General features: G+C 36.4%; 3 protein-coding genes across 10 annotated transcripts in view; 2 read left to right on the top strand and 1 right to left on the bottom strand.

The window, feature by feature from the left end:
* Positions 1 to 24,797, bottom strand: part of LOC118272939 (uncharacterized) — a 50,018-nt gene extending 25,221 nt beyond the window's left edge. The window contains exons 1-16 of the mRNA XM_050693377.1: positions 24,162 to 24,797; positions 22,343 to 22,510; positions 21,120 to 21,186; positions 20,813 to 21,041; positions 18,555 to 18,763; positions 15,937 to 16,085; positions 14,828 to 15,002; positions 14,062 to 14,152; positions 13,342 to 13,510; positions 12,716 to 12,785; positions 12,062 to 12,194; positions 11,262 to 11,371; positions 10,215 to 10,331; positions 1,558 to 1,754; positions 833 to 966; positions 287 to 438 (exon numbers count right to left, since the gene is read on the bottom strand). Coding sequence (XP_050549334.1) covers positions 287 to 438; positions 833 to 966; positions 1,558 to 1,754; positions 10,215 to 10,331; positions 11,262 to 11,371; positions 12,062 to 12,194; positions 12,716 to 12,785; positions 13,342 to 13,510; positions 14,062 to 14,152; positions 14,828 to 15,002; positions 15,937 to 16,085; positions 18,555 to 18,763; positions 20,813 to 21,041; positions 21,120 to 21,186; positions 22,343 to 22,510; positions 24,162 to 24,547 — 2,556 coding nt within the window. The 5' untranslated portion in view covers positions 24,548 to 24,797. The remainder of the gene's footprint in view (positions 1 to 286; positions 439 to 832; positions 967 to 1,557; positions 1,755 to 10,214; positions 10,332 to 11,261; positions 11,372 to 12,061; positions 12,195 to 12,715; positions 12,786 to 13,341; positions 13,511 to 14,061; positions 14,153 to 14,827; positions 15,003 to 15,936; positions 16,086 to 18,554; positions 18,764 to 20,812; positions 21,042 to 21,119; positions 21,187 to 22,342; positions 22,511 to 24,161) is intronic.
* Positions 3,317 to 9,574, top strand: LOC118271403 (uncharacterized). 4 transcript variants are annotated; one of them, XM_050693370.1, is made up of 10 exons: positions 3,317 to 3,945; positions 4,210 to 4,287; positions 4,723 to 5,431; positions 5,693 to 6,034; positions 6,313 to 6,739; positions 6,868 to 7,244; positions 7,352 to 7,559; positions 8,096 to 8,259; positions 8,339 to 8,552; positions 8,692 to 9,574. In XM_050693370.1, exons 1-9 carry the CDS (start codon positions 3,836 to 3,838, stop codon positions 8,342 to 8,344), a joined length of 2,421 nt encoding a protein of 806 aa, XP_050549327.1. In that variant the 5' UTR covers positions 3,317 to 3,835; the 3' UTR covers positions 8,345 to 8,552; positions 8,692 to 9,574. The 4 variants fall into 4 exon arrangements, with proteins under 4 accessions (XP_050549327.1, XP_050549326.1, XP_050549325.1 ...); XM_050693369.1 differs by having other exon boundaries at positions 8,096 to 8,552; positions 8,695 to 9,574; XM_050693368.1 differs by having other exon boundaries at positions 8,096 to 8,552.
* A 231-nt stretch (positions 24,798 to 25,028) lies between the features above and the next one.
* Positions 25,029 to 25,651, top strand: part of LOC118272940 (mitochondrial cardiolipin hydrolase) — a 112,959-nt gene continuing 112,336 nt past the window's right edge. For all 5 annotated transcript variants that reach the window (XM_035589680.2, XM_050693375.1, XM_050693372.1 and 2 more), the window contains exon 1: positions 25,029 to 25,613. In XM_035589680.2, the coding sequence (XP_035445573.2) occupies positions 25,160 to 25,613 (454 nt within the window). In that variant the 5' untranslated portion in view covers positions 25,029 to 25,159. The remainder of the gene's footprint in view (positions 25,614 to 25,651) is intronic.

Here is a 25,651-nt window from a genome sequence, read left to right as displayed (position 1 = left end):
ATTTTTCAATAATATATAACTTATAAAATACATTACATGAATAAATAAAACATTACACACACTACAGTAAAAAACGACCAATATTGCTATGATATTCACATCGCCTTTAGATCGATAGAGTTTTCCTGTTTATGATGCGCCAAAATATATTAATTTTAATTTGACAAAACTAATAAGCAATCCGTTAAATAAAAATTATCCTTGAACGTATGTTAAGTGGTATTGTAAATTAAATCGTATATGGTCGAATTTCGACCACTAGGCGACCACTAGTAATAATAATTACCTTGGAGGTGTCATCGTTATGGTTCCTGGAGAAGGGGTAGAAGGCGCCGAGCTGCATCCATCGCTTGCAGAGCTCCGTGGACGTGTCGCCGCGGAACCCACATATGTCCGCGCCCATCATCGGGATACCGAATAGGCTGAAGCTTAGTAGCTCTGTGGGTTGGGAGAAGGAAATATGTGTTAGAATGGTAATTTTGTCTGAATGTGGAAGTTTGGTATTAAGATAACATTAAAAATTCGGTACATAATTCCAACAAGATTTTTTTTTTAATATGCAAAACTAAGTGGTCTAGTTTGGTTCACTAATGAAGGTTTAACGAAGGTTTTTCTCTGACAAAAACGTCCTCACTCAATTTTCCAGACTTTTTTTATGGTATAAACCGGTAAAAGAGCTGACGGATTATCTGATGATAAGCAATCGCTGTCGTCCATGGACACCCAAAGCACCAGAGCCGTTGCAAAAGCGTAGGTTTTACGTAACATTCGTAACTCTTAACAATCTGAAAGCCTTAATAAGAAATTCAAATAAGTTGTGCGTATAACTGACCAGGAATAGTCATCCTCATATCGTGCCAGTCGCTGGCGATGTCTCCGCTCCAGTGTCCGGAGTACTTGCCCATGCCCACGAACGTGGACCGCGATATTATGAACGGACGCTTGCCGCGGATCTCTGCTAGCGAGCTGTGGGGGAAACAAGGTGTTTGGTTAAACTGTTTTACATTTTTTGAACTTATCTAAAATTTTGTTGTTATAATGGGTACAAAAGAGATGGCCATTATCACTGAAAGTTATCTTTTTTGACATGTAAAAGTGCTCTTTAGTAGCCTATTTACAGAAAAATAAAATCATTTCAAATCATTTCATTTCAGTTTCCAGTGCAGTATTTGAAAAAATATGGAGCTTAAAATAAAGTATACATATAAAATAAGTATATATTGCGAAAAACTTTGTCAATCACTTAATCAACTATTCTGTGGTTTGTAAGACACGTTTAACCGCCTGTTATTTCCGTGTCCCTGCTCAAATAAATGGATGTTCTACAGTATAGATAACAACTTCTTTTTCTTCTCCTCTAATAACATCTTCTGATTTGTTTCGTTGCGGGATCCAAAACAGTCATTCATTTCCCTGGGACGTGCCGGACGTCAGTGTTCCGGTTTTTTCATGGTTGTATCTACTGTAGATCCGGCTTACGGGAGTTGCAGCGGTTTGGGAGGTTGTGACGGGCTTGTCCCAAAAAAAAAGTATGTATAAATAACAAAAATAACTTACAAATAAGTAGCGACTGCCTCAGTGAAGGAGTACAGGTTATGTAGGTCGTAGTGCGAGCCGGCGTATTGCCTGGCGTCCATACAGATGGTGTGGGTCTTGAGGTCGGGGTCCTTGGTCCGCGGCTTGTACGGCAGGTCCTCCGGGGCGCACCAACCTACTGCGGTACCGTCGCGGAAGTTGGACGGCTCGTTCATGTCCTGGAGGTAGGGAGTTATATTAACTTATAGTATAGTGTATACAAATGGCTCAACACCAACATAATTTTTATAGTCTTAAGGAATATTTAGACTATAAGTTTTAGTTTTTTAATTAGGCAGTATTTTGCATGTTGTATTACCGTAGATACAAACTCAAATTTCTGTGATAATTTTAAATATTTGCATGCTTATAATTTAAGCAAAACATGTGAATCCCATTTAAATTGTAAGATCTTTGTATACCATGTTTTCGAGAAAATAAATATATTTCTATTTCTACATTACATTTAATATAAAAATAAACATTTAGTTTTTGATTAAAACCTTCACATAATTCTTTTTTTTATGGTATAAGCCGGTAAACGAGTCGGCGGATCACCTGATGGTAAGCAATCCCCGGCGACCATGAACAAGTGCGTCGTTTCTTTTGGGGATTAGAAATTTAAGGGTTGTTAGGGAATCAGGCTTTGGGAAGATTGGGAAGGGGGGTAATTGGGTTTCCGGTAACCTTACTCACACAACGAAACACAAGCGTTGTTTCACGTCGGTTTGTCGAGCCGGCCCAGCAATTCTAAACCTCTAAAATCCAATCTACCTCTGTGCCAATTTGTCGAAATCTAGTTCAAATGTTACATCGTAACTTACTGCCAAACTGTTACTGTGATAATTATAATATTTTTTTATTTTCATCCAAAATAAGACTTCCTAAACTAATAATAGAGTTGAAAATGTCCTCAAAAGGGCGAGTTTAAGGTGAATGTTCCGATCGCCTTTTCATACATTTTTCGTTCGCGGTATACTCTCCGTACATAGACACTTTTTGCACAAAACTAATCACTTTATCACTTTTGTACGGTCAAGAATCTGCATATAACTTTTTGGTAAATAATTCGCATTATACATGGAGAAAAACAGTCTTGAAAACCGTGAAAAATTTGGCATTTCTTTTACTTGTGTTAGTGCAATTTGACAATCAAACATATCGAAATGTCTGGATAGGTTATAATATTAAACGCTAGATGGCGTGCACCCGATAATGTAAATTTGAAGAATCATTACTAATTTTATAACAATGGTTTTCATTAAAAAACATTACAATAATTTAAAACTAACTATCGTAAACGAAAATATAAAACATTGTGGTCGTGTGTGAAAAAAATGTTAGCGTTAGTTATTATTATTGTCACTGGCAACAATAAAAAAATTTAAATTCGTTCGTAGACAAAATACGATGTTGCCGTTCCGTCGAACATGACCTTTGACACGTTGCCAAACTTATTTAGTACCATCAGATGGTTGACTTGAAATAAAAAATACATTTTGAAGCATTACGTGCATTACGTTTCGTTTTATGCGCGGAATTTCTTGTATGTTTTTGATCAATGAAAATTCATTGATTCGAACTAATATTTCTTGTATGTATTTCTTTCCAATTTAATAAGATTATTGCAAAGTATTGTAGTATATGTTGCTTATAAGTAATTTTATTTTAAAAGAAAAATATCTACCAACTAATAAATATTAGCACTGAACACTAAACTCACGGGCTGACCAGCCCGTGAGTTTAGCTGGCTATTACAAACTTAAATCCTCATAGTAGAAATCACCGATCGATATTATATTGTTTTCTTGATTAGTAATACAAATAGTTTTATTTGTCACATTATATTACGTCTCATACATGAATTTATGGAATGCACCGCGCGTTCCGATACAGTTACATCGTTGAACGGACGGTAAAACAAGTTTCTTTAAATTTCTAATCTTATAGTAAATAAAGTATAATTATGTAATATGTTTTTTTATGGTTGTTCTGCAGCGATTTGTCAATTGATGTTATATCATATTTTGGGTAAGTAAAATTTTCCTGCTATAATTTTTCTGTAATTCGGAACGTCATTTTTTAATAAATTCTGTTTTATCTATGGATATTCACTTTGCAATAATTTGCATGACATGAGACTGCATATTGCTGCAATTACAAGCGATTTGATCTGGTTTTGTTATAATTTCATTTCCTTTGTCTTGTATATAATTTGTTTTTATGTGTTTCAGATTCCGTTTACATCTAGGTACCTACTATGTCGGGTCCTGCGAGAAAGCTGGCGTATCAACGCCACGAATATTCAGGCGCCCATAAATCGTCAAAACGAGTGAAAAGCGCATTCAGACGGATACATGGGCACGACAAGTTAGTAGTAAACCTGTAAATTATAACTTGCCAGCTTCATAGTAAATAAATTCTCAAACTTTAGTTTTCAAGTAAGTACGTATAGTACCTACGTAGATGGCTCAACGGATTTCCCGTGTAGGTTAACTTAGAATTCTTTTAGTAACATGCGTTTCATCCCTCCTCTTCACATGATAATACCAAGACCAACGATTTCCTTTCAATTTTCCTGTCACTGGCGCCATTTTATTATTCACAAAAATTTATATCCGTATCGTATTACAGCCGCGTGAGAATATGGCGTTCTGAAGAAATTAAGAAAAAGTTAATGAATGACCAAATCATCCGTGATAATTCTATAATGTATGTATGTCCTATCAAATAATAATTATTTATTTTGATCGCCGATCTTAAAAGTACATAACGGTTATGTTATTTATTACATACATTGAAACTTGGTGGGATCTAGATAAGTGAGAAACCTCCACAACTGGAACTCATACTGAGTTACCCAACATATTGGCACTGAATTACCTCTATTAGTGGGAAAAACAATTCTCTTTATGTCGGATTCGTTCTTTCGATTTATCATCGTAGTTACCTTTATAACTGAGACAGCAAATGAATATTTAATACATAAACCTCAGTAACTGAGATACATCCTTTTGTTTGCCTACTTACTTATTCTTGTTCAATTACAATGTACACATAACACATAGTCTTATTCAGGAATCACACCTCTTTATCTGAAATAACCTGTATGGAACCCTCTGTAAATTATTGATTTATTTCTTACAGTACCTCGAATACACAACCAAGAACATATGCTCGTGTAAAACCGAAAATTCACTTAGAGGCCACCTACAGTATTTCTAGTACTAGCACAGTGACGGCTGAACCTGCGGTTGAACCTGTAGTAGACATTAATTGGCCGCAAGCAGATCCCGAAATTGAGTCGTTTCAGTTGACTGTGGAAAGTGTTCCAAATACATGTTTATCTGAAATATCTGGGTATCGCATTGTAGAGCTTAGGCATGTTATTGAGTGGGCCTTCCTTATGGAAAGACACAGAAATATCTGTGAATCATCACAAATTGAATTTGTTCATGAAAGACATGATGGATTTCGAAGTGTATTAACCTTCAAGTGCAGCATGTGTGAAAAAGTTTGGGAACACTGCACCGAGAGCAAAGACAAAATAAATACTGCATTTGTGTGGGCAACTGTGACTTCTGGTAGCTACTACACTCAAGCAGCTCATATAACAAGTGTGATGGATATTCCAACAATGTCACCTAATAAATTTCGACGAATTGAAAAAAAATTAGGCAATGTTTGGTTAGAACATTTGACAGAGGAAATTAAGATTGCTGGTGAACAAGAAAAATCTATTGCTATTAAAAAAGGCCATGTGTCTTCTGATGGTGTTCCATTTGTTACTGTTTATGTAGATGGAGGATGGTTGAAGAGATCCTATGGGCATAACTTTGATTCATCATCTGGTATGGTAAGATACATTATATTATTTATTAACACAACTTAATTTATTTTCAAAACATTATAAATGTGAAAGTGTGGATGTTTGTTATGTACTCAATCACGCGAAAACGGTTGAACGGATTTGGATGAAATTTGGCATGCATATGGCCTTTGACTTTTTTTTCTGAAGCCCACATAGTCGAAGTCGCGGGTAGAAGCTAGTTTTCTGTAATTGAATTGTATACAATCACTTATGTGCAATATTTCTACTGATATTTTTCACTTCCAGGCCTGTATTATTGGGAAAGAAACTAAGAAATGTCTATTTCTTGGCGTTCGAAATAAATATTGTTATACTTGTCAATATTATGATAGAAGAAATATTGATATAAAACCACATAATTGTTGCAAAAATTTTACTGGAGCGTCTACAGGAATGGAATCGGACATTATTGTGGAGGGTTTCCAAAAGAGTGAAGAAACACATCAACTTCGCTATTTGAATTTTATTGGTGACGGAGATTCTTCTGTGTTTGCAAACTTGAAGGAAAAAGTGTCTTATGGAAACAAAATAAAAAAAATTGAATGCAAGAATCATGTAATCAAAAACTATACCAGTGCACTCTACAAGGTAAATCTTCACTAATATTGTACTTGTAAATGCAAAAGTGCGTTAGTTTGTTTGTTTAGCTTTCACATCCTACTGAACTGATTACCATGAAATTTTACATGCATCATAATAGAAGTGCAGAATAAATAATATACCTTTAATCTGGTTGGTGTCGCGGGTCTGATCCCCGCAAGGATCAAATATTTGTATGGCCTTCAGTTAGTTGTTCTGGGTGTATGTGAATTTATATATTTGTAAACACAAAATCATATTCTATATTTATATTTGTACACTTTCAGGTTTTGGCCAACACTAAGCTCCCACTTCGTGGGAGAAATATTTTGAAACCAAAAGTATTAAAGCTTACATTAGTGGCACGGAAAATCATAATGTATAGCAGTGATAATACTGTTATGGCTGCAGATTTGAGAAATGGCCCACTTCATGTATTTGGAGTTCACGGAAACTGCAAGGACTATTACTGCAATATCAATGGAAGTGAAAAGAAGAAAGAAAACCTCGTAGAAGATCTAAAAAAGAATGCTCCAGAAGTGTGGGCTCTGATTTATGCTGCCAATGAAAAAATAGCATTGAAGGCAGGTCGTTTGTCAAATGAGACGACAAATGTGGCAGAAAACTTTATGAGTGTAATAAATAAGTTCAACTGCGGAAAACGAATTAGTTTAGGTAAAGCGGGATCGTACCAGCGCCGTGTTCATGTGGCAGGTAAATAATATTTAACCATTTAGTTTTCTATTATACAGAAATTGGAACCAAAAAGAAGTGCTTTTTATAATTTTTTTTTGGACAAGGTTTTTTTTATATTTTCTGTTAAAATTATATTTTGTTTTCAGGGCTATCGCTTGCCACTGGACACCAATGGCATGAGACTGCATGGAAAAAGCAGACCACACAGAGCCCAGGAACACATTTTAAAAAATACATAAAGCGGAAGGAACAGAGCCGAATACGACAGCAATCGTCAACACGCAAACGATTGTTTGTTCCACGAGAAAAAACCAAACCAGACAAGAACTATGGACCTGAAGCAAGTGATCCAATTGAAATTGATGAAGCACAACTGAGAATATGGTGTGAAGAACGGTTAGCAGAATTCCAAAAGTCACCCGAAGATATAGCTTTCATTGAAATGTCTACAGTAGGGCAGCATGAAAATGATTTATATACTACTCATAGGCGTGACCGTCTGACTGCAAGTCAATTTGGAATGGTAATGTTATCAGAAATGTGCTTGTGTAATTTCTGTATTTTATAGAACACCTATGCAGGTAATGCAGTATTATTATATTGACAACACAATTGTTTTGCCTTTTACAGGTTTGCAAACGCCGTATTACAACACCATGTCACAATCATGTCAAGGATATTCTATATAAAAAGAATATTTGTACAACAGATATGTTATATGGACAGCAAAATGAAAATGTGGCAAAAAGTATGTTTATGCAGCAGTATAATAAAACTGTAAGGCCCTCAGGTCTTTTCATTGATGAAGAATTTGGTTGTTTAGCTGGCAGTCCAGATGGTAAGCTTTTCTTTATCAATACACACACAACGTCACGCCTTTTATCCCCGAAGGGGTAGGCAGAGGTGCACATTACGGCATGTAATGCCGCTATACAATGTACACCCACTTTTCACCATTTTGTGTTAGTCCCATGTAATAGGGGGTGAGCCTATTGCCATATACTGGACACAATTCCAGACTCCGTGCTACTACTGAGATATTTTTCTAAAATACGAAAAAAGCCCAGTAATACTTTGCCTGACCCGGGAATCGAACCTGAGACCCCTTGTTCGGCAGTCGCACTTGCGACCACTTGAGCAACGAGGCAGTCCTTTATCAATATACATGTATTTTATGTGTATAAATTAGATGTTACTAGCTTCAGCCCGGTAATATTAGTAGAATAGGTAAGATCCAACTTAGGAAAATTATAACACAATTATAAGCACAAGGGACCAAGGATTACAATTACAATAGGCAATTACATTAGTTGTTTCAAATTTCATAAAGAGCTCCATTTTATTGATTTATAATCTTGTATAAATTTGCTATAGGTGTAATTGAAAATGAGAGAGCCTTAATTGAGATCAAATGTTTTCCATCATTGGCGAGGAAAAACCTAAGTCTAGAGGCAGCTGCGGTAGAGAAGAAAAATTTTGCTCTAACATTGGATAATAATGCACTAGTTATGAATAAAAAGCATGATTATTACTATCAAGTAAATTAATAATTCTATTGCATGTCCACTCTATAATTTATTTTAGCATCTTCTTACTATGATATTAAATCTATTTCAGGTTTAAGGACAAATGCGTGTCAGTAACATGGATAAATGCTACTTCATATATTTTATTTCAGTCAATGAACCTTTGATTGTTATAGAAGTTTGTCGAGATAATGACTTTATCAGCAATATGATGCCAAAGTTAATACACTTTTTTAAAGAATGTATTCTGCCAGAAATAATTTTGAGACGTGTTCAAAAAAATGCGAAATGTATAGATATGAAAGGTACACAATTTTTTTTATATACTTCATAATTTCCATTAATTACAGTCTATATTATATTTTTTTGTGGGATATTGTTTTTTAACATCCACATCAAAAGTTACACACAAGATATACTATTTATAGTAATTTTCTTTCGCAGCAGCTGTGTAGCGGTAGTTTCCAGGCAAGAATGAAGAAGGAAGAGAGAAAACAACACGACAATTGTTTTTTTTATTGTACTATTGTAGTAGTGTGTTTAGAATCTAGGGGCCATCCATATATTACGTCACACGAATTTCGTGATTTTTGACCCCCTCCCCCGTCCTTGTCACAATTGGTCACATTTGTAGGATCTCCCCCTCCCTAGTGTGACGTCACATTTTATAATTTTACATCTAGAATTTCTTGAGTTTTTCATAAATAGTTTCAAGGTCGTGTTTTAACAATTAGATTATAATAATTGAAATGTGACGTAATTAATGGATGGCCCCCTACATTATCAATGTTTACATTCATATTTTTTTTTTGTTGTCAGAAACCTTATTTTTTTTTTTTATTTCCTTATTTAAATAAGTGATTATGGATGCTTAAATATTGTCAAACATTTTTCCGCTTTGATTGCAATCTATTATTCTGTGTATTTGTTGCCTAGTTTATAAATTATAGTTTCTTGCGTTTGCCTTGTACTGGTGTGAAATTGTTGTAAATAATGTACCTTTACCTTGAATTACTTCAAAATTGCATTGAGACTAAATATTTTGAATGAGATTATTATTTAATAATCAGTCACGTATCAAGCATTCATGTCACTATAAATACTTGTAATAATTTATTTTCCATTATTTCATTGTCTGGACTTTAAAAGAGACTATGACCTCTGAGTTTGTTTCGGCATTTCTTCTCAGAGTAGTCGGATAGGAAATGCCGGCCTCATCTAGCTATTTCAAATATTGACGTGTAAAAGTGTTATTTTATAACCTACTTACAGAAATAAACATTTTTATCATATATAGGGTAATAAAATAAAACTGTCTTACATTGCATTCTTGAGATTCATTTTATTCCCAAACTAGTGAACCGCCCCGGTTTCGCACGGGTCAGCACTTATCAGTTTCCCTACTATAATACACATATAAACCTTCCTCTTGAATCAAAAAACCGCATTAAAATCCATAAGCATACATATGGATATAGGGACAGAGAAAACGACTTTGTTTTATGCTATTTAGTGATAATAAGTACCTAAATATAACACTACTTATACCTTTTATTTTTAGAACATAATAGCATCAGATGGTGTTCTTTAGTTCCTAATCCCCAAGACATAATTTCTACAGGTACCAGCCTATTAACTTTTAAATGCACGCCATCTAGTGGATAATTTTGAAGAAAGGTTGATTTTAAAGTAGGCGCTATGTCTATGTGTGTATAAATGACTGTAAACAGAGTTGGATTTTAATATTTCGCTCATATGGCAAATCGGATGGGTTTTGAGGCGATAATTTGACTTATTCCGATAAAGTGGGATGCCTGATTTTCGCATTTCTATTTCTGTTACTTAATATTGTTCCAATGACACTCAAAACAACATAAAACTGAAAATGTTCAATTCAGCGCCATCTATCGGGAAACGAGCCATGAAGAGCTCGGAACATTCACCTTAAGTCTTAAGTAGTTACTTACAATCCAAGCGCCGTCATAAGGAACGTGTTTGTGGAAGTTGGCCATCATCTCGAGCCAGTAGCTGCTTGAGTTCGGATGAGTGAAGTCTGGGTACACTGTCTGTCCCGTGTTCCATACCTGGAATCAAATACTATTATTGTAAAACTATATTAAAGAAGGGCCAAATTAAAAATACCTTTAACCGACGAGCATGCATGAAAAGACTGATGACTGTTGATGAAGCGAAAGAGGTATGTAAGAATCGTAGCAATTGGCATTCCATTTTTTCTGCCTACCCCCATGGGAGACAGGCGTGAGGTTATATATGTATGTATGAAAAACTACGAGAGTAAGGGAACCGAAAGTTACAAAATTATGAGGACATGCATAATCGAAGTACATTTGTAAGCATTAGAGATCTATAAAGTACTAGCGGACCCGACAGACGTTGTCCTGTCTACACGTCTTTAATTTGAAAATTTTAAACTTTTTTTAATAAGCTACAACATTCTGGACCATTTTGATGAAAATTATTATTCAAATGTTATGACAATATCTAACGTCATTAATATTTGACACTGCGATGGTAGCGCCGTCTGTCCGATCCAATGTAAAACATTCCAAAATCAACAACTACTAATAAATTAAAAATTATTTAAAAAAACATTGTCCAGCGGACAAAATTGTGAATCTAAACCATTCTCAGATCCCCTTGAACACACACAAAAAATTTCATCATAATCGGTCCAGTCGTTTAAAAGGAGTTCAGTGACATACACACTTACAGAAGAATTATATATATAAAGTATTTTCTCGCGGTTCGCACGTCAGGTATAGCTTTGTTAAAAGTATTTCTTAGTATGTAATACTAGCTGCTTCCGCGCGGTGTCACCAGCTGTGCTCGGTTCCTATTGATCGAAGGGTGGCGTTTTATAGCCTATAACCTTCCTCGACTTATTCAAATCGGATCAGTAGTTCCGGAGATTAGCGCGTTCAAACAAATAAACTGTTCAGCTTATATCTATACTATATTAGTTTAGATTTAGTTGTAATTGTATAATGACTTGCCTGTCCAATAAGAATGTGATTGGTGGAGTTCTTGATGAATATGTCCATCTCCACGCCTCGGTCGTATGGCGGGTACGTACCAGGCTTCTCTGACGCACCTACGCCTGGATCTGAAACAATTTATAATATTAAGTCTTTGACTGCCAATAGAAAACTGTTGAAGGCAAATCCTCCGCTAACGTCGGTCACCTGGTGTCCCCCATGGCGTTTAACGTGTTAAGTATATTTGTTGTATTTTATTGTGCATACTATTCAAGTATTCAATGATATTAAAAGTGATATTTGAAGTTGGTGTACAGTACCTCTACCATGAGTTTGAAGTCATAGTAAGCGAAAGCTATTTGCAGTTATCAGAATATAAATAAATTTAAACAAAAACGAAATTTTTCAAGTGTTGGAGAGCCATGCTTCGGCACAAATGGGCCGGCTCGACCGGAGTGATACCAGGGCCTCACAGAAAACCGACGTGAAACAACGCTTGCGTTGTGTTTCGTTGTGTGAGTGAGGTTACCGGAGGCCCAATTTTCGCCAATTTTCCCAATCCCCGATTCTTCCCTTAAATTCCTAACACCAAAAAGCCGGTAACGCACTTGTAACGCCTCTTGTGTTTCAAGTGTCCATGGGCGGCGGCGATTGCTTACCATCAGGTAATACGTCTAGACAATAATCGATGACAGGCGCGATTCATAAAAAAAAAAATGTATTATGGCAAACCCTCTTCTAACGAGGCCCATAGTCCAGCAATGGACTGTCGAGGTCTGTTGATAGCTATAATGACCCGAAAAAGTAATAAGACTCACCAATAATAATCATATAGTGCATTCCCTCGGAGTGCACTTCCTTCACGAAGTCCGGTAGTCCAGCGAACCGCTTGGTGTCGTATGTGAAGTCGTTGTGGTCCTGCATGTAGTCGATGTCGTTCCATTGCACGTCCTACCGATAAGAAATATAGAAGATTTTTAAAAACGATTGGTTCTTTTTGAGCTATTTCTTAGTTCGGAAAGACTAACTTATATCATTATGTCAAACTTATCAATATCGAATAATAGGCTACTTTCCTACTAGTCAAATTCAATACTTTTTTCGAAACGTCAAAATCGATATTTTCTATGAACTTTGGATGAAATAGTGCGTTATGACGTCATAAGTTTTTGAAAGAAGTAATAATTTATTTTTGACCGAGGATAGTACCCAATTGTAAGTTAACTAGCTGGCCCTACAAACATCGTACTGCCTTAAACATTTTTTTACTCACCTTTTAAACCTCGTTCTTCCACAAATAATTCAAGACTAAAATTTGACAAATCAGTCCAACGAAATTACCGAACAGCAATTGATATTTAAATAAATAATAGATTTTACTGCATTGTATTAGTAGAATAAATACAATGTATGATTTAGATTTGTAGATCAGTGTCTATAAATAAGAGGAATGAGCTAGTTAAAATACTTACAAAGGGTATGCCAGCATCTCTATTCGCTTTCCACACACTCCTAGTAGCATTCACTGTGTTGTAGTTGAACCTGGAATCAGAATAAATTTTTTTTTTTTAGTTCAAATTCAGATGCTACTCGATTGTCTATAGATTATTTTTTATTCGAGTGTGACTTTGTTGAGTTTGTGAGTACATAACTGCAATCTTGTGGAATTGCACAACTTGATTCCCCCTAGTCCTTTCCATCATCGAACCACAAGACAATCGGCGAGGCGTCACCGCTTCATGGTAGACACTTCGTGCTTCGCTTCAAGCTTCCTTAAGCGAACTGCTAGGGAGTGGAATTCTTTGTCGGAGTCTGTGTTTCCTGATGGGTATAACCTGGGTGTCTTCAAGGCCCGAGTGAATAGGTTGCTTATGGGCAGACGTGCTCCATCGTAGGCCGCATCATCACTTACCATCAGGCGAGATAGCGGCCAAACGTCGACCCATCAAACGTAAAAAAAAATCTCCAATCCAAGCGTGGAGATTATGTATATCAAACCAATCTTATGTACAAACAAGAGGCCACAGTCAAGCAGTGGACTCTCGCTGACTTTAGATGTGTGACAGAAACGCGCTAACGATGACCATCATAATCTTACCTGCACAAATGGAATCCAAGCGACCAGTAAGGCGGCATGAATGGTCGTCCGACTAACTCAGTGTACTGGGCCACTACTTCCTTGGGCGAGGGTCCGAGGAAGATGAAGAAGTTCAGTATACCACCCGTAGTTCTGTATGTTATGCCTGGCGTCGGCTGGAGGACCACGTCTGGAAGATGTTTTTAGTATTATTTGAGAATTTTTTAAGTTGTTTGTAGGTCAAAAATAATAATATACTTACTGCCACACTCAAAGTCAATTAATGGTTACTTAGTAAAAAATTCTCATGCAATTGTTTTCGTTATGAATTATTTTATAAGGATCTGGTTTAAGTATATCCGGTAAATGACTGCTAGAGTGAAGCTGTTAATGATGTTTTCTAAAGCAGAAGCTTTGAATGTTGCGCAAATCTTGTTGTTAAACCTCGAATTGTATTTTGCATAGACTTAAGAACGCTATAGTGATTAAGTTCATAGATTAAGGTTTGCAATGATAACATTTATACACATTTGTTTGTTAAGTTTAATATTAAAATAGAAATCGACAAACAATTAGGAATTTCCATGAATTTACATGTTGAAATAAGTTCCTCTTTGAAACAAAACTATTATCATTGTACACTATACAAACAAAACTAAACCTTTACAACACAACCATAAGATCGACTTTACAACTACAACTACAAACAAAAGTGCAATATATACACAGGGTGTACCATACCCATAGCGTTAGAATTGAGCAGTAGCATGCCGTGACTGTTCCCGTCGTGTTCCACGGCCAAGTAGAACGGCTGCGTGCCGTATAGGTTCACCTAGAATAATCGGGATACTATTTACAAAGATAAGTAGGAGATACATCGTCACCCTCCCGGCTAATTGTCCCAACTACCAATTGATGTTTTTCCAGGGAACCGTTTTTCGATCGGGCGTTACAGTTAAATTACTGTAGATGCGTTATTTGTGGCTTTATCAATGAATTAAAATGTTTTTTATATAGGTCTTGGCTTATTCTTTAATTTTGTAGTCGCCCTAAAGCCCTAAGGTATCTATTTAATGTCAGTGCAGATACGTCAGTTTGTGAGATACGACAGTTAGCGGAGAGGGCGACGACATGTGAGGAAATTAGTTTTTTTTATGGACCACATTAAACGAGCAGACGTATCACCTGATGGTAAACAATCGCCACCGCCCATGGACACTTGAAACGCCAGAGGTGTTAGAGGGGTTAGAAATTTAAGGGTTGTTAGGGAATCGGGGATTGGGAAGATTGGGAAGGGGAAATTGGGCCTCCGGTAACCTCACTCACACAACGCGCACTTACAGCGCGCCGACAGCTAGCTGCAAGCGCGCCCACCGCTGTTTTAGGCTATTTTTTATTGACGTTATGAAATATATCATACGACATATGATTTAAAGTTCAAATTTAAATGAAATGTTAATTGCTGGGTTGGTTATTGTTAAGTGTGGAACCTTGAGAGTATACTAACCCCCTCAGTAGGCGCCCTGTCTCTATTAAACAGTGCGAAAGTATTCCAGTTGACGTTATTCATGAAGCGCGCCCGCTTCTCTCCGAGTCCGAATATATGGCTCGTTGGTAGCACAGCCGACATTTGCAGGAACTTGTCTGATAGGATCAAACCGCCTATGTCTTGGGTGTTTACACTGCAAAATGGGAACAAAAGGTATATCAATTTGAATAGGGTAGATGACTAATTTTTATTTGAATGCCCGTCTTGTAAATTGTTTTAAAACATTAGATACGTATTTTTTATTTTTCTAAAGGAAACAAATAGTTTCGAAGGTAATATCGATTTGAAGAAATATCGCGTGACGTCACTTCTAGGTACATTTTATACGCAGAAATTACGTATTTGCTCCCTCTCCTAAACCTTGATTCGTTGTATCTAGGTATTGTTATCTTATATGATAAAATTAAAAAATGCGGCTATAATATTTTGACGGACTAGTTAGGTTTTTAATTTTCATACCACGTCATCATTCCTATTGTTACAAATACTAATATATTGGTTACGAATATGTATGTAGGGCAACAGGATATTTGTTTTTGCTTATAGATACGTTTATCGAGTTATCAAATACCAGCTGACCTAATTGACCTATACGCTGTACTAGAATACAATGGTGCACTTCATATACAAACCTAGCTTCTGCCAACGGCTTCTCCCGCGTTTCCATGGAATAAAAATATCCTATCACCCAAGTCAGCTCATACCCATATACTCATTTCATCAAAATCCATTCCATTCGGACAAACATTCTTTAACTAAACATTGTCAATAATAAATCACGGTTGGCGCGGTGGTTGGGCAACTGGCTGCCGTGCAACGTGTAGCGGGTTCGATCCTCGCACGGAGCAACTCTTTGTGTGATCTACAAATTGTTGTTTCGGGTCTGGGTGTCATGTGCATGTGAAATTATATGTTTGTAAACGCACCCACGACACAGGAGAAAATCCTAATCCCAACGTTCTTTCAAAACAAAACAAAAAAACTTGGCAGTCGATATTTCGCAGCATTTATCCCGTATTTTACACAAGCAATGAAACAGATATATAATATATCATTAATGAACTTACATAGTAACATTATCAGAGTTCCTGATGACTTTGAATCCCATAAGGGACCCGTCGACTTCCACCCTGTACTTTTTCTGAGAGAGAGGCTTCGACACTATCGATGTTTCGGGCTGCATCGGCTCAAACCTCTTGTGTTCCGCGTCGTAGATCTGGAAATCAAAATAGCATTGATGATTGGACAGAGCTAGAAAGACTCAAGAAGAGAGTATGGGTGCTTTTCCATCAGAGATGTGGTATGCTACGTTGCTGTGGATGCGTTTGGCTTCCACCAATCATATTCATTGGCACACATAGCTTAGCACTGGTGGAAACGGACTCAGCTATGTTTTTATATGGAACTATCGATATACGTATACTCGAGCTGCGCATTTTCCTCGCACAGCTACATAGCTTAGTATCAGTGGAAACGGTCACATAGTTTCACAGCTTAACTATTACATCTTTGTAGCATAGCTACATAGCACATCACTGATGGAAAAGCACCCTAACAGTTAAACACCACCAATTGACTTAACTTTTTTTATGAAATAGGTGGCAAACGAGCAGACGAGTCATCTGATGGTAAGCGATCAGCGCCGCCTATGGACACCCGCAACACCAGAGGAATCACAAGTGCGTTGCCGGCCTTTTAAAAAGGAATATGCTCTTTCCTTGAAGGTTTGAAGGTCATATCGGTTCGGAAACTAATTAACCTTTCAACAACTGATGCCGGTGTTGAACTTCTTAATCAATATATGACGCGTGGGAGGACTCAGGGGACGCATTGGGTGTTTTTTGTGACTTATCCAAGGCGTTCGATTGTGTCCTTCATGAAACACTGATCAGGAAGCTATCCCATTATGGAATGCGGGGCAACTCTCTGGACCTACTTATCTCTTACTTGAGTAATAGAATTCAGAGAGTTGAGATTAACGGGAAAATTTCTGCCGGGTCTGTTGTTAGGATGGGTGTTCCGCAGGGGTCAATTCTCGGTCCGTTTTTATTTCTTATTTATATTAATGACTTACCTTACCTTGTAGAAGGATAACCATGGGATAGTACTGTTTGCTGATGATACCTCTTTATTATTTAAACTCAAACGTGGACAATTAGTCAGTGATCATGTAAATAGTGCTCTCTCAAAAATAGTACGCTGGTTTAGTGCCAATAACTTGCTACTTAATGAATCAAAAACTAAATGCATTAAATTCACAACACCAAATGTTAGGCATGTCAAAACCAGCGTGCTAATCAAGGGCGGGGAGTTGGACCCTGTAGATTCAGCTATCTTTTTAGGTATAACTCTAGACGCTAAGCTACAGTGGGCCCCACATATAGATAAGTTGTCGAAAAGGCTCAGCTCAGCAGCATATGCCGTTAAAAAAATTAGAAATTTAACTGATGTAAATACAGCGCGTCTAGTATACTTTAGTTATTTCCATAGTATCATGTCATATGGTATTCTCCTGTGGGGGAATGCTGCTGACATTCAGTCTGTCTTTGTGCTGCAGAAGCGAGCCATTCGATCAATTTATAATCTTAGTCCGAGGCATTCTCTCAGGGAACTATTTAAAGAAATTAATATAATGACTGTTGCCTCTCAATATATCTATGAAAATATAGTGTATGCTCATAAAAACATAAAGTTATTTAAAAAGTACAGTGATATACACAATATCAACACTAGAAATAAAAATAAATATGTTGTTCCTACTACTAGACTTAAGAAAATAAGCGGTTCGTTTAGATGTCAATGTATACGCTTTTACAATAAAGTTCCCAGCCATATTCAAAGTTTAAACCTAGGTAAATTTAAAAATGTTATTAAAGAAAAACTTTGTAGTAAAGCTTTTTATAAAATAAAAGACTACTTGGAGGATAGTCAGGCTTGGGAATGAACTGCTATAATGTCCACACAGGTCTTGCTGACATGTTTGTAACATATAGTTACATTTTTTATACAATTTGACATAAACTTAATTTGACATTGTTTTATATTTTTTTCCTTTTATATTTTTATATTTCCTTTTAAAATTGTTAGTTTGAGGACCGTGTGAGACTTTTGCTAGTCATTTTATTTTTAGTAAATTATATTCTGACAGTTTGAGCATTTGTGTGGCCTACCCAAATGTTCTTTTGGTTGGTGTTGTTCGTCGGATCATTCAGCAACAGCCGTCAGCTGAGCTGATTGTAAACTGACACATGCGTGCTGCCATCTGAACAGGTCCGCTCAAACTGCTGTGGTTCTTTCCTCAAAAGACCACTACAGAATCAACTTGCACGGTTCTCCGACATCTTTAATTGATTTTGTCTGGACTTTAAAAGAGACTATGACCTCTGAGTTTGTTTCGGCATTTCTTCTCAGAGTAGTCGGATAGGAAATGCCGGCCTCATCTAGTTATTTAAGAGATTGACGTGTAAAAGTGTTATTTTATAACCTATTTGCAAAATAAATATCATTTATCATTTATCATTTTAAAGTGTGAAAAAAAAAATTGAACCGCCGCAGTTGTATATAATAATTATAGAATATTAAGTTGCTTATATACACCCGCCGCAGTTGTATATAAGCAACTATAAAATATTAAGTTATATACAACTGCGGCGGTTAAAGGGTTAAAGCATAACACGCTCCATACCTTAATTTGCAAAGCATCATCAGACAAATATTTGAAGTCCATCCTGGCGATGTCGAAGTCCCCTGGATATCCTGACGGACGGACTTTCTCCATGTAGGCCACCATACCGTGCTTATCTTCAGTTATGTTGAGGAAGCGAAACGAGTCGAAGTGGGATGGATAGTAGCAGTGCGGCACTCCTTGAGTCTCTGTTGTTTTCCAACAGCATCCTGCAATAAATTGTGACAATTTCCTCGAAATGTATTCGACACAACACGGTCAAAGTAGTTTTTTTTAATTTCAAATAGACCGGGAAGGCAACTTTTGAACATCAAAGCAAGGTGTTAAAACATACATATGTCACGCGATAGCGCCGCCTATGGACACCCGAAGGGAATCACAAGTGCGTTGCCGGCCTTTGCCAAAGTAGTATGCTCACTGTAAGGTCATATCGGTTTGGAAACTAATTAACCCAACCGCCGCAGTTTATATAAATTTAATATGTTGGTTATATCCCTTGTAATGGTGGTGATAAGCCTATTACCATATACAACTGGGCATTAAATTTCCAGCAAATATCACCTTAATTAGAAAAAACAAAATGTCTGTCTGTCAGTCAGCCCTCTGGTGGCGCTACTTGCTCGTAGGCCACCATTCCGTGATCTTCCGTATGGAGGAAGAAACGAGTCGAATGGAAGTAGCTCGGCACTCCTTGCGTCTCTGTTGTTTTCCAACAGCATCCTGCAATTGTGATAATGGAAATGTATTGTTTCAAAGTCAAAGACAAAAAAAATATTTCAAATCCGGGAAGGCACTTTTGAACGTTTACATACATACATATCGTTACGTTTAGAAGGTAGACATTCCCTAAGTGCTATTAGATTGTGGTTTCATATTCGTTTGGTAGTAGGGTAGAGGTAGATAATTATGTATATTGTATAGTATATATACATACATATTTTAGATATAGACCAGAAGTACCACATACAGTAGGGTACAGTACCATTTAAAATACCTATATTGTCTATGTATAATTCGACTTTCAATAATTGTAAGTTAAGTTTCCTAAAGTAATGGAAGGTGTCGAACTATTACTACTAGTATTACTGAATTATTACTATTCCGAAATGGATAATAAAAAGAAATATTTGATTTTTCTAATCTTAAAATAGAAATGCTGATGCACATAAGGAGCGCGGTTGATCACTTGGTCAGTCTTTCGGTAGAGATAATTAGAAAGCTACATTTGATTTAATTTTTTTATAATAAAACAAAATATATTCGAAATCTTATTTATCATGAAACAACACAGACTCAACACGCTTTACATGAAGGTCGTTTAAACACGCGAGTGTATTGCGGTATAAATTATAAAACCAATTAAATAAAAATCATACAACAGAATTAATTAAAGTGGATGTGAGGTATTTATATTTTACGTTCATAAAACGTGCAGAAGGTTAAGAGTGAAAACCAATCCTAGTTAAAACGAGGTTCACTATCAATTGTCCTTAGTATAAGTTTGCTTTACGGATAAAGTAAAAGAAACGAGAGCGCGTTCGGCGCTCTGATTGGTTGGTTTAATCTAGCCGGTAATTAACACCTTTGCAATGATTAAGATTTGAAAAAGCTTTATTATTAATAAAGCGGCATTACGTGTCGTAATGAGCACCTCTGCCTACCCCTTCGGGGATATAAGGCGTGATGTTGCTTTTTTTATTAATAAAGCTTTGTATAGCGAAAATCCGAATTTTATTCTGGACTCCGAGATATTATTGAGAATCAATCAATCAAAAGTACACTTGCCCTGTCCAATCACCTCATGCGAGGCAATAGCATATGACTGAATATGATCAGAGTCGTGTTGCTATCGATCATATTGTGCATGGAACTACATAGTTGGTCGACCGCATTAAACTGTTTCAATAATTGAACAATTATTATTGACGATATCTCAATTGGAGATTGGTCACCAATCATCATTGTTTAATCTCATATGCGTTGCAAGCAGCAGGCAAACCCCTCACCCCTGTTCACCACCTAAGAACGGTCAATTAGTTCCGAGCGCACTACTTATACCCCAACCACGACAACTCAAGTGAATAGTCCTTGCTTACCTACTTGTCTTTCCTCTCTACTACGAATTTTATATTTTGCTGTGCCCGACAGGGTCCATAATAGTGACTAAATACTGTATTTTCTAACACCTGTGTACATTATGGATGCAATAAATACTTGAATACTTAAAATATACTGTAATAAACACAACGAAAACTTACCTCGTTTAACGCAATCCTTTTCATTGGCATCAGGGAGCCAAAAGCAATCGAACTTCATCTTCTCATCTACCTTCGAACACATATCCTGGAGTACTTCCACTGTCCTCTCAGGGTACACATTCTTCTTATTGAGATCTGTCTTCTTCCTCTCCGTAGCATTACTTTTGTTCTTTGTACTCAAGTTATTGTGATCGTGGTACCGGTACTCCGGAGCTTGCTGTATAGGAAACTACTTATTAGTTGTATATCTATCGCTTTTGTGTTGAGGTATTGTATTTTGATTGGTATGTAAATTGAAATAAAGTACCTTTTCATATGGCATCGGTGATAAGGGTTTCTTAATCGCATCTGGATGTGTTCTTTCCCAGAGTTTTCTGTAATTACATGATGAATGTTGTGAGAATATATTTTAGCTGTGATTTCTTGTAATTGAAGAAGCACAAGCAGTGCCGGCGTTAGGGGGGTCTACATGGGCCGATGGCCCAGGGCGACAAAGTCTGGGGGGCGCCAATAAAATGAAAAACTACTACTAACACTTGATATTGCTTCCCTCAAGTGGGCGCCATAATATTTTCGCCCGGGGTGTCAGTGGCCCTTACGCCGGCACTGAGCACAAGTCTATTTGAGTGTGTTTATGAATATGTGTATAGATGTGTGTGTATTCTCTGTAAGGATTCTTTAAATAAATAAATCGCATAATACAAACAGCAAAAAAAAACTCTGCAAGAGTATATGAGATGTCCTTATCTATATCTATTAATCTTCTAATAAGTTTTCAAAATATAATACAAAACCAATTACCTATTATCAGTAATAATTTCTAAATAATTATGTGTAAAGTCCATTATATCTTGCTACATACCTACAATGTGAAAAGCCTCTTATCTTAGATAAAACGGTCCTGCACCAAAGGATTAAAAACACTTTATCTCTTGACTTTCAAAACTGTTTACTTTCCCTACAATAACATCCCAGTCAGCCTACCCTGCTGAACTATGAGCTTCTCCTGTATAACAAAGGTTTAAGCGTTTGATATATTTTACACGCTTGACAGGCCGGATAGGAGGTCGTAGGTAATTTAAAAGGCAATGATATACTTGAGTGCTGCTGCCTAGTGTCTTTTCGTCATTTACTCTTTACATTTTCTCCGACTCGGAAAGCACTAGTGGGAACGGAGTGGTTTTTAGTCAGTAAAAGTCTGACCCTCTCGCCTTCCTCAAGGCGGGAAAAGCCATTGGATGATTCCCCTTCCCCCCCCCTGCTTAAAAAAACAGGTAATTGTTGAAGGCAAATCTTCAGCATTGATCGACATTGACCGTATTACCAATGATTGCACTTTGGGGAGGGGAGGGGGAAATCATCTAATTACTTCTTCCATCTTAGGTGAAGCGAGAGTGAGTGTCAGACTCTTACTGACTAAAAACCACCCCGATCCTACTCCTGCTCTTAAAGCAGTAACCCCAGCAGCCCGTCAGGTCTTCCGCGGTAGCAGCAAATGCAATAAAAGTTTCTCTTTCTTTCACCACAAACCTGTAATGCTCTTCTCCCCAGGAACCACCCACAGCGCCGCCGACAGCCCACCAGGCGCCCACACACAGCGCACAGACCAGTGCCACGCCCAGCATGCCTGACCCTAGCCCGGGCAAGTGCTCCCAGACTCGCTGGAATATGTTGCGACGCTCCGAAAAGCGCTGGTATCTGTGAACAATAAAATTTGATTTAAATATTTAACAATTATAAAAAGTAAATACTTCATCCTCTTATAATTGAAGAGTAGCCTTCGACTTCCTCCTTAAAAAGATTTGTTGAGTAGAGTAGATGAAGAGTAAAGAGTCAGCAAACGACATTACATTTTTATAGTTAATAATGAATACATTAGTTCATTGCACACATACAATGGTAGAAAATGCTTGTAGTAAAATAAATATCAATAACTAAGTAAAATATGTTGCCACACAAAATCACACATTAACACTCAAATAAGTAGGTTCAAATTCCAAATTAACACCCACTAACTTTTCCATATTTCCTTCCTTAAGTGAACAAAATATATCTAACAAGAACCAACAAGCAGAGCTATACAGAGTATCGCACAAAATGGGAATAATGTTGCTATTTATATCACGTTGATTAGACAATTTATTAGACAATCAAAGATTAAAAGTATTGAATAGTAAAGGACAAAGAATGATTAATCATGTGACAAAGTCTTAACTGAATCCGCACTTAAAATGACCCACTGACTTAATTTTGCTATTCAATTTTCAATCTAGTTGCAGTGAGTTAGTGATTACTTTGTGTTAAAAATAGCCTTAATTAAAAAAAAATTATAGTGATGGACAAAGAATATTTGTTGTAAATAATACTGAAGTTCTTTGTCTTTATCACACACTAGCTGATCCAGTGTACCAACTGTAGACTTCGGCAAATAAATCAAGACAAAAATTTGCCAAATTGATCAAGCCATTCTTGAGTTTTAGTGAGACTAACGAACAGCAATCATTTTTATATCAGCTCTGATGCTCTGAATCACTTAGAATTAAAGTGTTTAGAATTAAATTAATTCTAAGTGATTCAACAGACAAAAGTTTTACCGCCTTAAACATTGCTCCACATTAGGATTTCTCCTGTGTCGTGGGTGCGTTTACAAACATAAAAGTTCACATACACATGACACCCAGACCCAGAATACCAATTTGTGGATCACACAAAAGTTGCTCCGTACGGGAATCGAACCCACTACCCATTGCACGGTAGCCATTTGCCCAGCTGACGCACCAACCGTGCGGTCTAATAATAAACTCAACCTACCTGTGAATCCTTTGATTATATGTACTTATATAATCAAAGAATAAAACATATTAGTGTGTGGTAGTGCAGAAAGTACTAAATTAACATACTCTTCACATAGTATGTACTACACTTCTCTTCATATAGTAAACTGACACAATAGAAATGTAGGTTTATATATAATTTCTATAACTAGTTAAGATAAGAACATTCTTGGTTCTAGTTGGAATTTGTAGAACATAAACATTGGACAACTATTGTAATAAATCAAATAATAATTTATGCAGAAGATAACAATGGTTATTTCAATGTTGTACATTTTGAACTGATTAAATAATTAAGACTAGAGAAGTTGCTTTAAAATTGACTTATACCAAAAATAAAGTACCTAGAAAAGAGACTAGGTGTAGAGTACACTTACATTGAAAAGATGATTGAATATGGATAACAGGATGAAGAAGATTGAAAATTATATAAATATTGTACTAGCTCGCATTCTGGGGTTAACCCATCCATGGACCAAAGGATTCTGTGTATGAATTTAATTGTTTTAACTTACCTATGCTCCCTGGCTCCTGACTCTCCTTCATTTCTTGGCTTAGGAATAACTCCGCTGAACAGTGGAGCCCTGCCTGCTTTGTTGTTGTACCGCCCAAAGGGGGCAAACGAATTTGAAAGCTTCCTCTTAAATGTGACACCTTTGGTGGGGCCATTTAAAGAGGTCTCCGTCTGCCTATCTGCAGCTCTGGAGCTCTCGCCTTCCAATTCATTCAATTTTGAATTCTTATCACTTTCGTAACAAAGACGATAGTTTATATTATCATTCAACGTCAATAGATCGGTTTTAGAACCAGGAGACTTGTCACAGAAGTCTTCGAAAGACACAATTTCGTAATCATCGTCGTCCTCATGTGTTTTTTCAGGTTTATACGGTATTTTTGGCATCTTAGTTTTTCTTAAATGCGACGCACAGAACCCGTGTAACACATAGCTAATTTTAGAACTTGTTATTTAATATTATACTTAAACTTCAAGATAAATTATACATAAAAGCACTTTATTTCCACAAAAATCTGTCGAACAGAAGAATAGAACACTGCAGAGGCAGTTTTATTTGTAATATATTATCGTAAAAATATCAAATTGCTCCGTTTGTTGTTGTTGGTATATTTATTTTTTAAATCAAAGATAACAGACTGGCCAAGGACATTACACCATTCTGCCTCAAGAATAAACTATACCATAATGTCAAAGTAATACAAAAATCTGAAAGTTTTAAAACCTTTTTGATTTTAACTTAAACAATAAATAATCAGTTATTTAAATTAATAAAATTAGTCTTATTTGAAAAAAAGTCAAAGGCGGACACAATGTTAGAAACATTTCAAATATTCTAAAATACTTGTTTTGATTTTGAGGGTACCAGAAAAAAACCGAATCAGTTTGTGACCAGCAAAATTAGTTACGTTACATGCGTGGACGATATGGTGGACTATTGATATTCTAAAAACTTCTTTTTAATTTGTTAGTTTTAAAGTACCTTGTAAGTTAACTACGATGGATTGGAGAAAAGCACAATTTGTTGTTTTGTCAACTGCTACTGTGATTGTCGCGACACAAATAGTAAAAAAAGCTTACAACTATTTTTTTAAACCAAGAAATGAACCTGCGATATCTGTTGACGACATGTGCGAAGTTACACAAAATCTTAGAAACCGTGATATAAATGATGTGATAGTGTTCTCAAACGACGCGACTCAACATGCAATAAGAGTACCGCCAACGAAAGATATCTTGATATGTGAAAGTAGAGATTTAAATTGCTATAAACTACTCACATACATAAATGCTACACGTGAGACCTTGGACGTTTGTATGTATCTAATAACTAGCAAAGAAATATCAGAAGCAATTATACGATTAGGACAAAGACATGTCATAATTAGAATAGTAGTTGACAGTGATACGGCATTCAAACCACCATCACAAATTAAAAAGTTAAAAGAATACAGTAAGTTGAATATTATTATTTAATTTCACATTAAAGGG

Source organism: Spodoptera frugiperda, chromosome 4 (assembly GCF_023101765.2).
Source record: "Spodoptera frugiperda isolate SF20-4 chromosome 4, AGI-APGP_CSIRO_Sfru_2.0, whole genome shotgun sequence".
NCBI lineage: Eukaryota > Metazoa > Arthropoda > Insecta > Lepidoptera > Noctuidae > Spodoptera > Spodoptera frugiperda.
The sequence above is the reverse complement of the archived record's forward strand: the minus strand, read 5'-3'. Positions and strand labels throughout refer to the sequence as shown.